Raw genomic sequence first — 14,635 nt, 5'->3', positions numbered from 1 at the left:
TATGTGAAAATATAGGTGGTTAATTCTAAAACATTTTTTTATGGGTGCCAATTGTCCACACCCCCAATAAGTTGGGTAGTATTAGTGCAAAAAAACTTTTATTTTTTTTATTTTTTATATATCTGAAATATAAATAATGTTCATTGCACGATTTTGCGTGGACACATTTTGTGTGTGTTAATATTAAAAGGGTAATGGAGACATTATGGCATCCAACTATATAAAATTGAAGTCTTTTTTTTTGGCCAAATATAAAATTGAAGTCTAACATAAGCATATAGGATTAAATTTCAAGTCCAAAAAGAAAATGAAGGGTGGCCAATTTATACCCATAGGACCATAGCATTAGCAATAGGGTTTTATTTAAGAATCAAGCACTAAAAAGAACAAAGAAGAGGGCAAGATGGCATATGGTTAAACTTCAATAATTAAACGTTTTTTGAATTCCATGTGCCGCATTTTCTCCATATTTGATGGTCTAAATGTCTAATTGTCTCTTGACTCTTGATAGGGGCATATCATCTCTACCTTCCGGAGCTAGGTCAACACATTGTTTCAGTTGGTTCATTCTTGGCAATGCTAAGAGTGTAATAATTGGATAGAACAATGCTTTCTTCAGTCTGTCTCTGGTTGGAGGAGTTCCTCTAACCCCTCTCTTACAAAAAGATGTTATTTTTTGTCTTTTCATTCAATTTATGAATTAAGTTTTTCTTTATTTACAATAAAAAGATCAAAAAAGACATGTTCTTATAAGAGGGGATTGGAGGAGCTCCTCCAACCAGGGGACTGAGGAAAGTATTGTTCAATATCCAAGCATTGTCCTTTCTTAAAATTGGGAGAGAAGTACGACTAAACTAACAGATGCTTGATGATCATATATGTTTGTTTCTTCATTCAGCCAAAAAAAAGATGTCTTTCATTTCAAAATATCATGGGCCAGGGCCTAGGCTGAGTTCATTAATTCTGAGCCCATTAGCCCAGCAACTCCAGCTTGAAGGCTTGAACTGCACAGTTAGGTTTCAATTTTTATTTCTCCAAAAGAGTCCTTCAAATCTTTGCTTCCCAGACCCAAAGGCCCAAGCAGTAAGCAGTGTGCCACACTGCCACTGTCTCACTTAACTAACTTCTGTTCTCAACTGTCAAAACCCCCAACGGCCAACACACACACACACACACATTGACCATGGAGGCAGCTGCACCACCCAAATCCACCACCAGCACCCCACCTTCACCTTCACCGCCGCCAGCGCCACCACTCCTCCGCCGCATAGCAACCCTCGACACCACTCTCTCCCACCGCCTCCACACCCTCGCTCAACCCTTCCTCCCCCACGCCCTCCTCCTCCTCCTCGAATACTCCGCCGACTTCCGCTTCTTTTTCCCCCTCTCCCTCTCCCTCCTCCTCGGCCCAACTCTAAGCCCAGACCCAAGCCCAATCCCAGGCCCAGTCCTCCTCCGCCCCCTCCTTTCCCCTCTCATCCTCGGCCTCCTTCTCGACCTCGCCTTCATCGGCCTCATCAAATTCCTAGTCCAACGCGCCCGCCCAGTCTACAACAAGAACATGAACGTCGCCGTTTCGGTCGACCACTTCTCCTTCCCCAGCGGACACGCCTCCCGGGTTTTCTTCGTCGCCGCCCTCTTCTACCTCTCCGCCGCCGCCGTCGCCGACGTCCTCCTCCACCTCCGGTCCACGTCCGCCTTCGTTGACCGTTGGATCGGCGGCGCGGACCAGGTAAAGGCCGTCCGCGTTTTGGCCTCGGTCGTTTGGGCCTGGGCCGCTGCCACTGCCGTCTCTAGGGTTTTCCTCGGCAGGCATTTCATCTTGGACGTTTTCGCCGGGGCGTGTTTGGGCGTGCTCGAGGCTCTCGTTGCGTTTCACTTCCTCAAGTTTTAAGGTATGACAACAAGCGTTGCCATAAATTGTACAACTGAAATTGTTGCAATTTTTACCAGGAAATTGTATGCTTGCGTATGAATTGTTGTTAAGAATCAATATTCAATACCAGCATGAGAAATTGTTTGAATGAAGTTTGATTAGGACGGTTAGAGCTTCCTTTAATCATTTGCTTTTGTGAGTGCAAATTCAAAAGATGGGTTTGATGAACCAAAATGAATTACAACCCATTTGATATTGAAGTGCTACATTTGCTTAAGCACTGAATGCTGACTTAATAGTATACAATTCTTGAGCTAAAAAGTTACAATTTTGGTTATACTTACAGAATTGCATCATAAAAGTCTGGAAATATTCAGTACTAAATTTAAACTGTTATCAAACTCATTCAATTGGTCATGTGTTTTAGCTTTTTCAACAACTGGGTTGCAAAACTGGGTTGTGCTAAGATATAGAACAAGGCTGAGGCGTGCTCAGCCCAATGGCCAAAGTCGTTTCTTTTGTTCAGTTTGACCTGTTTATATGTATAGCACCCTTGTATCCGATCATTAGTCGGACCACATGTGCTATGCATGGTCATACAATAATAGAAGATCATATCAACTGTTAAAGAAAAAGCTGAAGAGACTCAAGTTCCTCTTCACTTTATAAAAGCATATACAATCCTAATTCTATATCCCATGAGGCACATGATTGTGCAGCAATGATACAAGCTTATGCCAAAATTGTAGGAACAATTATCTAGCTCTTCTACTTCAATGTCTTTGCTAATGTAAAAAGCATGTGAATTCTATTTCTATAGTATACCGATTTATTCAAAATTCCAATCCGGAATACTTTGTAATGCGCCTTAGAAAGAAAAAACAGCAGATCAGACTCTTTATTTTCATAACAAAAGGAGAAACAATTGTATTTATTGGCTCTTCATATGTGCTGCTTCTCATCTTCTCCAGATTTTCCAATCCCCTTATGGATTACCTGATAGAAAAAGTACAATATGAGTATGGAAACTCCAATACCAGCATTAAAATTTTGGGGGTAATTGTCTCTTTATTACCCAAACAAGAATATGGCATGAAAAATCATAAACAAAGGAGTCTTCTTGTATCTATACTAATATAGAAAGTTGACAACCCAATTGGACTCTCCATTTTTCAGTTTTAGAAAATAACCCTCATTAAACTTAAAAAGTTAACGATGTGAGGACCACAGTCTTCAATAGAGAAGCTTCCATGAGATGTTTAGAGTATATCACTCCTCTCCACCCCACTCCCCCTAAAGAAGTAGCACCTTCTCTATCAATCTCTAGTTACCAATTTGAGTAAAAACTATTTAATAGTTAATCATTTTTAAGGGCTACTATCTAGAATGACAAATTTCAATCCCTAGTTATAAACTTATAAAAGGCAAATTTCACACGATAAGGTGCTACTAGCTAGAATGGAAATGCAGTTTAAGATTTCATGAGGGGTGGAGCTTTAGACCTCTTTTATTATGTAGTATACATATTGACAAGCCACATTTTCTTTCCACCCCAAAGAAAAAAATTAAAAATCCTATTTGGCTTTTCATTTTACTCAATTGAAATATATCCATTTTTTGTATATATGCCTTTGGGATTTGGATGTTATGCCTTTGATGTAGGACAAACATTAGATTGAAGGTTTAAAGCAGCCTGTGGTCAATACTTAATACTTCATGATTATGAATGAAAATGTAAGGTAAAAATGGTTGGAATAAGGGGCAAATTAGTGGAGTTTTATAGCGGTTCATTGGGTGAAGTAGTTGAAACAGTGAATCTGGAAATTCTGTACAGCAATTTCTTAAGGGCTTTAGGATGGGGGAGGGTTAACATTTACAGGTGGAAAAGATGTAGGAATGTGAATTTGGAGTGGGGTGGGGGTGGGGTAATTTTCTATTCAATCTATAGTGCTTTGATTGCAAAACTTGCAAAAGGAAACTACATATGGTGGTTTTCTTGCTGTAGTGAGTTACTTCGTCAAGTTGGTACTCCTTCTTTGAACTATTTCGGTCACAGAAGGCATGTTTTACCATGTAGGCTGGTAACTGGTGTCAATTAATCTCTCTCTCTCTCTCTCTGGCTGAGTATGAGTATTTTGTTCCCATGTCGTTATGAATTTACATGCTGTACCAAAAGGTAGGTTCTGTACGATTCAATGTCTGATGGAGATACTTCAGACTGGAGGATGGTTTCTGTCTGTAAACTTTAGGATGGTTCCTGACTGGAGCAGCCTGGATTTCATAGATCCCATGTGCAACCTGCTGGTGTCAGGAAGTCTGTTTTCTTTAACAGCAGTTCTGTCTCCAAGGCAATGTGGTGAAAATAATTTTCTTAAGGTTTGGGGTACTCCAAGGCAATGTTGGATATGAAATTGGTTTTAGTCACCAGAAATTAATTTTATTATTTATGCTGTGCGGCTGGATTCATATTCCATACAACTTTGCTTTGCTTTAATTGTGGAAAAGTAAATGAAAGTAAAGATATTCTTGGGCAGTATAGAGAAGGAACTTCCAGGATTATAAATAAGGGGTTGTAGCATCTAGATGTAAGGAGAATTCTATTGAGTCAAGTTGATGGAAGATATGCTGGCAAATTCCCTGCTTCTTCTTCAGTGGTACCTTCCATGCTTCACTGGCTCCCACTATTCTTTCCCTGGATTTATCAAATACTGTGTTTTCCCACATGTATTAAGCTCTGTATACTAGATTGGAATTCAGCTGGTCTCAAAATCAAAAGGTTCAATTAAGGGGAAAAAAAAAAAATAGTTTCCCTAATCATGTATAAAACATTGCTTTAATGATTTTTGTGATAAGCTTTGGTCTTGTTGATTGACTGATTGATTGCTATTGACAAAACATCAAAAACTTACAATATTAGTGCTAACCATGATTGTTATAATATGGTGATTGCATCATTGCTTTTGTATGTATCATGATGGAAATTGTGAAAAGCACTGCGATTAGAGTTTTAATACCTCCTCCAATTTTGTTGACTTGACAAGTAGGGTATAGACCTATTAGTCCGAAGGGAATTGAAATGATCTTATTTTGGAGGAGCCTTAAAACCTTTTTTTAAGAACCATTGTTTTATCCCTCATTTCTCTTCCAGCTTGACCTTTACATTCCTTTTTCTCTTTTGTTGGTCTGCTTCCAGTGTTGTAAAAGAGATGCATGCAGAGTCCTGTTCATAAAATTTAAACTGTATTTTGAAATTAAATTCATTGTTTTATGACTCTTATCTTCTTTGATTCACGGCCCTGAGGATGGCCCTTGTCCTAATAATAGTTGATTGATGAATTCATTTAGGTCATAACCCAACCACTAATTGTGGGGTCCTACCATGGATATTAATCATTGAAATCATGGTCTTTTTCTGAGAGACCATGAGAAGGTTTTGTTTAAACTATGGAAATGTAGTTGGATCGTTTCAGTTTATGGGTCACCTACATGCGTGCTTTTCGATTTCCCTTTTCATGATTGTTGTTTGAATCCACAAACATCGGCTTTTGTGCAAAACTAACACAAACTTTCTCTGAACAAGTGGTCCAAACTGGAACAGGTTCTCGTTGATGCCTTGTGATATTGAGCATGTGCCTGGATTGGCTTAAAGTGGATACTGAAAACTGGAAAATGAGAAACAAGGTGAAAGTTATGTTCACTTTACCTTGAACTTAGTCAACATTATTAGGCTAGAGACTTTCCCCATCACTTGTATAATTGATATAACTTGAAAAATCAAGTGGGTTATGTAATCACCACACCACAAGAAACTTGGATTCTCAAGGTAATGGCCATCATTGTTAATATTCATGGATAAGAAGGGGGTGTAGTTCACACTACTTTAGATTCATCAATCTTAAGGGTGCACTTTTCTTTTGGGTCAAGGGAGGAAATCTCTCATTACCTCTTAACAGAAATGCCAATAGACTTTATGCATATTTACAAGAATTAATTACCCGGAGTACTTTAGTCTATGAATTTCATTTTGAAATTCTGGAGTTCTTGAACTATTGCATGAGTATCACTTTAGCCATTTTTGTAACTTATGTTATATTTTTTCGTCAAAAATATCCATGAGTCACGCACGTGACCCATATTTGAGGGGTATTTTCATTTTCACAGTGCTCTATCCCTCCTTCAACGTCTCATCTCGCCCTTATGCAATAATTTTCAAAATTATTGAGAAGAATAAGGAAGCAACCAACACACGCAAGTGCGCAATGCATGGGTGTTTTGAATGAAAAATGTAACAGAAGTTATAAAAAGAACTTTAAAGTGATAGTTGTGCGATAATTCATGGGCTTTAGAATTCTAAAATGTAGTTCATGGACTTTAGAATTTCAAAATGAAATTTATAGACTAAAGTGATACTCGAGTTATAGTTCATGTACTATTACTATAATTAACTCTAAATACAAACTTGGTTTAGTGTAACTGTGTAAATTATGGCAATTTGGTAGCATAGAATGGACAATTGCAGAGTGTTATTTTGTTAATTTTTTTTTTTCACATGCGACAAGATTTAAACTTTGCCCAGTTGAGCCAAATCTCATCGGCCTTACCGGGCTATGTTTTCATCATTTTGTACTCTCCCATCTTGGCTTGCTTTAAATGCTTATCAAACCTTTAAACAATCATTAAAAATTAATAATAATGATACTAGAGACACAAGAGTTTTCTCAAAATTTTGTTAGTCAGTGATGACAAATGATATAATGGTATTTCGTTGAAAATAAATGAGATTTAGAGTGAGTGACGCGAACGACAAATTAAACATTATTACATCAATTGAGAACCAAAGTCTAGAATTTGATCATGTGAGAAGAATAAATAAAAACATAAAAATATAAATTTTCTTTTTTCTTTTTACTCTTAAAAAAATCCAAAATATCCTTTTAACTTTTTAATTGAATAATTTGTTTCTGCCATAAATTCAATTCTTCATTCAAATCTCTCCCCAAAGATAGATGGTGCTGGTGACCTTGTTGTGGCTGTCAGAGTTATACTTAATCCATTTGGTGTGTGCTTGTAGCCTTCTACCATGGACCCTGTACACACCTCAGAATTTAGAGGTGTTAAACGGATTGGGCCGGCCTGAGCACGGCACGATTAAAATAGGCACAGCACGGCACGACACGACACGATTAAATGGCCCGGGCTGGGCCGAAGGTTTTAGCCCATCTAGCACGGCACGGCACGGCACGAGCACGATATGGGCCAAGCACGGCACGAGTACGGGCACAAAATGGGCCCGAATTAGGCACGACTATTTTAACATTGTTTTTTTTTTCATTTTTAGAGAACTTTTCAACAAAAATATTCAATTTTCATAAAAAATAATGTTAATATTTAATTATAAATAAGAAAAAATATTATGAGATTAGTTTTATCTCCCTAAAAAATAAAAAATAAAAAAAGTCCGTGGACCGGCCCGTTTAAGGCACGGCACGAGCACGAGCACGAATGGCCCGCGGGCCGTGCCGGGCTTAAGTCTTAACTATATGGGCCGACCCGAACATGGCACGAAAGCACGATGTGCTCAACTTAAACGGGTTGACCCGGCCCGGCCCGTTTGACACCTCTACCTTAGATCCTGAGCTTCTGAAAATGTAGAACAGTCAAGTCTAATTGATTAGGACCCAACTTAGTACAAAATATCTGGCTGAGAAGCCTGCCATGGATGATGAATGATGATGAGCTCAAGTCATTGGCATGCTGGCATGCTGCCAGCCAGTTCACAAGCTTGAAAGTTCAACTCCATAAAGTGATGTAAACATGTGAGGCTAGCTGAGTTCTGCACATAAATATGCATTTTTGGAGGCCCTGGCGCATGCATGCCATCGTTGAACTTATTTGGCACATGCCAGTGAGCTTAAATTTTGGTTTCTTTCTTTGAAAAAGCTAAGGACCACAGAGCCAAATTGGATTGGCAAAACCTGAGGACAGAGATTTTACATGTATTTCTGTATGAGCAGTGTCAGTCAATCACTGCTACACACACAGGACCTGGGCAGAGGAGGGTTTCAGTCTTTCAGAGTCATACTGACACTATTACAATGTTGGAAAGAGCTGTAGAGATGGAGACAGTACAAATCATTTAAGTTTTGTCCTCTAACCTACCAAGTTCCAACAACAGAGGCCTTTGGTATTTATCTCCTTGTTTTTACCATGCTTCTCATAAAAGTATTATTGACATTATTTGACTGATTATTATTTTTTTTTTTTTCTGTGGTGGGGTTTGGAGGCTCTTTTATGAGCAAACACAAATCACATTTCATGATCAATGTGCAAATAGGCAAAGAGGTAGTGGCAGATTAGTTAAATTGTAAATAGATTGCAAATGGGTGTTAGATAGTACCAAGCAGATTAATTTAGCAACATATCATTAATTGTGCAATGGAATCAGCTACTGGAAAACTACTTAATGCAATGACAATAAGACCCTGATCAGTTTGTGAGGGAGAGAGAGAGAGAGAGACCCATTGTCCTCATGAATAATGCCTTTGTTGGCAGTGGCAGTCACTTCTTGAGACACATTATGGGCCATTAAGCACAGTGCATGAACATTAGTTTTTTCAACTTGCCTTTTTTTAGGTGGGATTGAAGACTCTGTCTCTCTAAATATTTGCAAATTTACAGTCAAAATAAAGGCTTGATTTGTATAATTTTATGGATGTACATTCAATTATTTGCCAATTTATGATTCTGATAGGTAGAATCTCTAGCCACCCACACCAGGTGACAGATATCACTTATCTTCCTTTTTGCAATTGAAAACTTAAAGACTACTTTACAACTAAGAATTTAAGATTGCAGTGAATTCTGGGTCAAGCTATTTGCTGTCAGATCAGATTCATAGGAAGAGTTTGGTGCACAAGACGAAAAAGATTTTGACAGAATTCAACCAGGTAAGGTAAGAAGGAGTTAACCATTGCACCTTTTAATGAGAAGGCATTTGAGAGAAACATTGCATGGGTTTATTAATCTATTGCCAAATGGGATTGATTGGCACTTGGTTAGTTGGTTTTATTTGACATGGTATTATTCTGAATCCTCTGTATCCTTGAATCACCAAATAACTCTACACAGTACACTTCCCTTGAAAACTTTCACTTTTCCTTAAAAGACTCATTGCTAGTTTGAATACCCCCTTTTTTTGGCTGATGCTTTTGAGCCTTCTGAATATGACTGAGTGACTGACTAATGACTATAGGACTAATTTGGGATCTGTTGTACTGTGACTGAAATGGCACCCCAAAGAAAAATTTGCCTTCCATAATCTGAATTTCAATACCAATTACTATTGATTACCCCCTATGCAGATAGTCTAATAGTGATATCCTGATTCGAATCTGGAATACTGTTCTTTTAGTTGCCAAACTGGAAAAGAAAAACACTCTACTGCTGAATAACAATTATTGGACTCTTTAATTAAGTTCCTATTTATATATTGACCAAACAAAAAAGTTTCTGTCTATGTGATGGACATCATAGACTGATGTGCAGGAGCTGTAAACTTAGATCTGCCATTCATTAAAAGTTAAAACTAACAAACAAATGTACAACAGTAGAAGCATATGCCAACCCCTTGGGTACTTTTTTTTCTCTTTTTTTTTTTTTTGATAGCTGGGCAAGTTTTCAAGAGACACCTACGGAGTTTGAACCTTAACTGGTGAATTAACCAGCAGGGAGGGACCTCCATATGGTACAGAGTGGTTGCATACAGTGGCTACTATAAAGCCCTTGTATAATAAAAACATAATTTTGAAAGGACATCACAAAATTCTTGTTTCTATGGCTTTCTGAGGCAACAGAATTGGCAATGTTTAGTCACATACACATGACAGAAAACCCTTTTATTTTCCCACCTGCTGCATTAGAAATTCCACTTAGAGTAAGAGTCTATGCCCAAGCATTCAACTCAATGATGTAGGTGTTTGGTTGAAAATTTGAAAGAACTATATGGGTGGCCTACAAAAGACCATAAACCCATATATGCTAAATCAATCAAGCAAAAGAAAAACCCATATCAGAAACAACAAAATTGGATCCAATTTTTGCAAAGAGAACACTATGCCCACCCCAAATATGCCTAGTGAGGATGATATATGGTATGGGCAGGCACATGGTGTGGTAGTGAGATACACATTTTGAAATGATAGGGGGAACTAATAAATGTTGCACCATGCATAGAGGACATAAGTAGCTGTGGGGGCCGTTTGGTAGTGCTCAAATGAGTTGTTTCCCATCTGGAAGTTTGGTGATCTCCAATGGAGGAAATTGTTCCTTGTTTGGTACTTGAGAAACAGGGATTTGATTGCTGGTTGTTGCTTTCTTTTGGACCCTTAAACCATGATTAATAATTTTCATTTGTTTTATCAAACTTTACAATAAAAGCAGTTGATGGGGTTGAAGGACACCCTACTTTTACCTGCCCCACTCTCTTAAAAAACTGATCAGTTTGATGGGATTTGTCATCTGGGTTTTGATCTTTGAAATTTTTTCATTAAGTTATGGCCGTGAATTCTATGCATGTGAATTTTATGAATATGTGACTGTTTTTTTTCCTTTGAAGTTTAAGTTTCTGCAAGTTTTCACTGTGTTATGTTGGTGACAGTAAGAAAGACGAAGAGGAAGAAGCCATTATTGTTCATAAAGAGAAGCGCAGAGAACGTGTATTTTAAGTAAGGAGACCAAGGACAAGGGGTCATGTCAATGCCAATATTGTAAGTTAGCATTTACAATAATTTTTTCTTTATTAATAATTGTCCTACACTCCTACCATTAAATCAAATAATTATTTGCGCATATGCAATAATTTCAAAGAATTTTTTTTTTTAAGTCTAATTAAGAAAATAAAAGGACATACCAGCCCACTCTCAAAAAACCGGTGACATACCGGCCCACTTTAAAGAAATATGTACAACACAAAATTTATTGAGTGCTTAATAATTATTATTGTGTAATAGTGACTATTTAAAATTACATAAAAATAATATTTATGTTTTTTTTTATATAAATATGTTAAAAATTAATAAAACAACATAAAACATAAAATTTAAGTTTATAGATACATATCTACCCGTGTTATAATGTAAAAATGACTGTTACTAATTATTACTGTTCGACGGTGGCAATTTGCCTAATTTTCAAAAAAAAAAAAAACATGTCGAATGCTCGACACAAAAAACAGATAGTATGTTATAATGTGAGTTTATTTGTTATTACAATATTTTAGGTGAGTTTATTTATTATTAAAGACTGTAAAATGAATTTTAAAATTATTAAGTGTAATTTAAATGCTAATAATTTGATCTGTTTCTCGTATAAAGTACAATTGTTAATAAAAAGTAAATGTGATTTAACAGATTAACCAACAAAAGTCCTCTATGCCAACTAGTTAATTTTTGTGGCTGTAGATTACCATTCTCTTCCCTGTTTCGAACGTGAGAGTCCAAAAGGTTGACTCTTGCTAACCTCTCTGAAAAAGAAGAGAGAAAGGTCTATAATTTTCCCACTTAATTTAGAAAGTTATGCAATTGCACTATCAAATTTTGATCCAATATTTCATAATAAGAAACAGAAACGTTAATATTCTAAAAACTATATGCCCAAATAAGCACAAATCAGAGCTTAATGTCAAGTTTTGTTGTCTTTTTAAAGGGCAATTAAAATATGTTGCCTTTAAAATGCGTCTTTCTTGAGAATTTTTTTTATGTAACCGATACACTGTTATGTGGTGTAACTAATTCAACCGTGAAAGGGTATTGTTGAATGATATGTTTATCTTTATAGGGTATACTATTAATAATATTCACTCATATTATAATATATATATTGATTATATTACGTGATGGTGTATCGATTATATCGAAAAATCTCATCTTTCCTCGGTCTTTTTAGATCCCTTTTTAGGTAGTTTTCTTTGATGAGAGACTTTATTGGTAATTTACATTGGGCATATTTATGCATTACCTACCTCTCTATAAGTGGGGAGGATTGGTAATTGGGTTCCTAATACTAATACAATAGGTAGTTAAACTTCAAATTAAATGAATGCATATATATTGCTTTCTTGTCATTTATTAAAGAAAAGAAATATGCATACCAGTAAAAAATTTAGATGGTAGCCTAAAATCATGTCATATACTCATATCCCAATTAATGGCAAGCTTTTCTTATCAGTCTGACAACATAAGATATTTATGTCATTAGACTAGCTGAATTAGACAAGGCTCATATTATTGCAACTTCACCAAAAGATCAAGGCCATGTCAAAGCTGATCGAAATACTAGAGGCAGTTCCTCTTAGTCATTATGTTCTATTGATTAGTTTGATTATTAGTTGAATATGTAATTTAGATTCACAATATATCAATATAAGCACATTATTCCTGATTTGATAATTTTTTTTTTATTTAGGGTTCACAGTTTGATAATATAAGCATTTTACATTGTTAGATCAGTTAATTAACAAGATAATTCCATATAAAGTTAAAAATAACCTGTTGAAAATAATGTGGAGCAATGTCCCATATCGGAAAGCTAGAGCTTCACATATGTGCTTATAAGTCTTGGGCCTCTCCACCCATTGCCAATTGGATTTGGGTTGGATGCTCTAATTCTATCATGGTATCAGAGCTTGGTTATCCGCGTGTAAGGCCCAACGGCCACACGTGCTCCCACGTCACCTAATACAATTTGTTCACGTGTAAGGCTCAAAATATCGCCACACGTGTGGGGGCGTGTTGAGAATAATGTGGAGCAATGTCCCATATCGGAAAGCGAGCTTAACATATGTGCTTATAAGTCTTGGGCCTCTCCACCCATTGCCAATTGGATTTGGGTTGGATGCTCTAATTCTATCATAACCAGTTCCATTAGACCAGAATGTTAGCTAGTTGTCAAAGAAATAAGACAATAAATGCTCCTTACACATTTTAATGTGTATGAATTAGGCACAATTTAACTGTACTTTATAACAACAATGCTTCATAAACCATTTATAGAAGTACATGCAGCCCACAGACTCTATATATTATGATATTCTCACTATTTTTTTTTTATTCTTCTTGTCTCCAACTTTTGTTGTATCATCACTTGGCACTTGGTAGCATAGCTAGATACCCAACATATCGTGAATAAAGCTTGTTGTTAATTGTTGTGCCTAAAATTTAATTAATAGATTCATTACACCATCCCACGTAACTTGGAAATGATGCAGCCACGCTGCTTGCCTCCAGATACACAAACAAAAGCCAGTTATTTCTAGTTTGATTAGTAGATACTAAGGTGCATATAAAGATGATACCCATCTCAATCCACTTTTAGAAAGTTCATATATAGCTCAGATGCAAAGGAAAGGAAGAGGCAATTTACAAGTAAGTTAAATATTAATATCTTAAAAAGCTCTAGTGGAGGAGACTGCTTGTCTAATATATTAGGATATATATTTATTTATATAATGTAATAAGTAATGTTATCTTGTCCAATAATTGAACATATTATGTTATTATAAAGTGTGTTCTAAACTATTGCTAAGGTGAATTTAACTTGCATGTTTGAATATGTCAGAACATATAAACATGAATAATGATAAAGTGAGAATGTCCTCATTCTCCTTTTTTCAAGAATTATTTTTGAAAAAAATGAGACAAATTGTAAGTCAATTAGTTATTTGATTATCATCATTATCATTTTAGTTTTATCAAACACATTGAATTCAAAAAAGTAAACTGTTCAAATTTTATGGCTATAGGTTAAGATGCCTGTATTTCTCCAAAAATGTGAGACATTCTCTTTAGATCTTACCACATATATATATATATATGATGTTCATTATCTTCTATTCCTGCTTTCCTTTCTTTTTTTCTTTTTTTCTTTTTTTAATAACTTAAGGAAGGGACTTTCTAGATTTGAAATTTTGAACCATGATATTTAAAGAATTTTATTATTTAAAATTACTAGCTAGCCATTTGAGGAACGTGGCCTAAAATCAAAATCCTTGAAAAATAGATGGATTGTACGATTAAAATATTGTCACATTCAGAGGCGTACTAGAGAAGAGCAAAAAAATAAAAAAAAAGTAAAAATTATTAGAAATAATTAAATAAAAGAGAAAAAAAATTAATAGGTAATAAAAAAGTTGAGCAATAAAAAATAAGGATAAAAGTAGAAAAGAGTTGTCAAATTATTTTTTTCTCTCATCATTATAATATCAAAATTAATTAAATACAATATATTAATTCATGATTAATTTTTTAAACATATGACAACATTTTAAATTAGAGGTGAGCATACACTTGAGTTATTTACTGTTTTAATTCATTTCATTACATCTAAAAGTGTATAATTTTTTTTTTTTTATCATCTAAAGTTATAATTTTAGTAGCAGAGAGTTGAGGGCTTCTAGCTTCATTAACAGATTTTTTCAACCCTCCATTTATGTGAGCGTGTGAGTATTGCACTCCTCCCTTGAATTAAAAAAAAAAAACCAAAATTCATCACATTGCAAATTATATAATTTATATCACGAATGCTACACTTATAAAATTTGTTTATCAAAAGACTGACAGTATTTTATTTATTTAGAAATTAGAAATTATTTCGGACCTCATTCATTAACCTTTTTTACTCATACGTTGTTTAGTGTTTTTTTTTTTTTTTTCATATAATATATACCATCAATGCATGATTTGATGTGTGGAGTAATTTGATGAC

The 14,635-nt window shown here is 35.5% G+C and overlaps 1 protein-coding gene across 2 annotated transcripts; it reads left to right on the top strand.

Moving 5' to 3' along the window:
* The first annotated feature begins 1,062 nt into the window (after positions 1–1,062).
* On the top strand, positions 1,063–5,926 carry LPPBETA (Phosphatidic acid phosphatase (PAP2) family protein). 2 transcript variants are annotated; one of them, XM_086257693.1, is made up of 2 exons: positions 1,063–1,895; positions 5,475–5,926. In XM_086257693.1, exon 1 carries the CDS (start codon positions 1,184–1,186, stop codon positions 1,892–1,894), a length of 711 nt encoding a protein of 236 aa, XP_086113819.1. In that variant the 5' UTR covers positions 1,063–1,183; the 3' UTR covers position 1,895; positions 5,475–5,926. The 2 variants fall into 2 exon arrangements, with proteins under 2 accessions (XP_086113819.1, XP_086113817.1); XM_086257691.1 differs by having other exon boundaries at positions 5,457–5,926.
* Positions 5,927–14,635: the final 8,709 nt, after the last annotated feature.

The sequence above is a fragment of the Dryas octopetala genome, chromosome 9, assembly GCF_963921425.1.
Source record: "Dryas octopetala chromosome 9, drDryOcto1.1, whole genome shotgun sequence".
Taxonomy (NCBI): domain Eukaryota; kingdom Viridiplantae; phylum Streptophyta; class Magnoliopsida; order Rosales; family Rosaceae; genus Dryas; species Dryas octopetala.
This window is presented reverse-complemented; position numbering and strand designations above follow the sequence as displayed.

Excerpts from the sequence above, each read along its gene's own strand:
- LPPBETA (XM_086257693.1), top strand. The coding sequence starts at position 1,184 with ATGGAGGCAGCTGCACCACCCAAATCCACCACCAGCACCCCACCTTCA.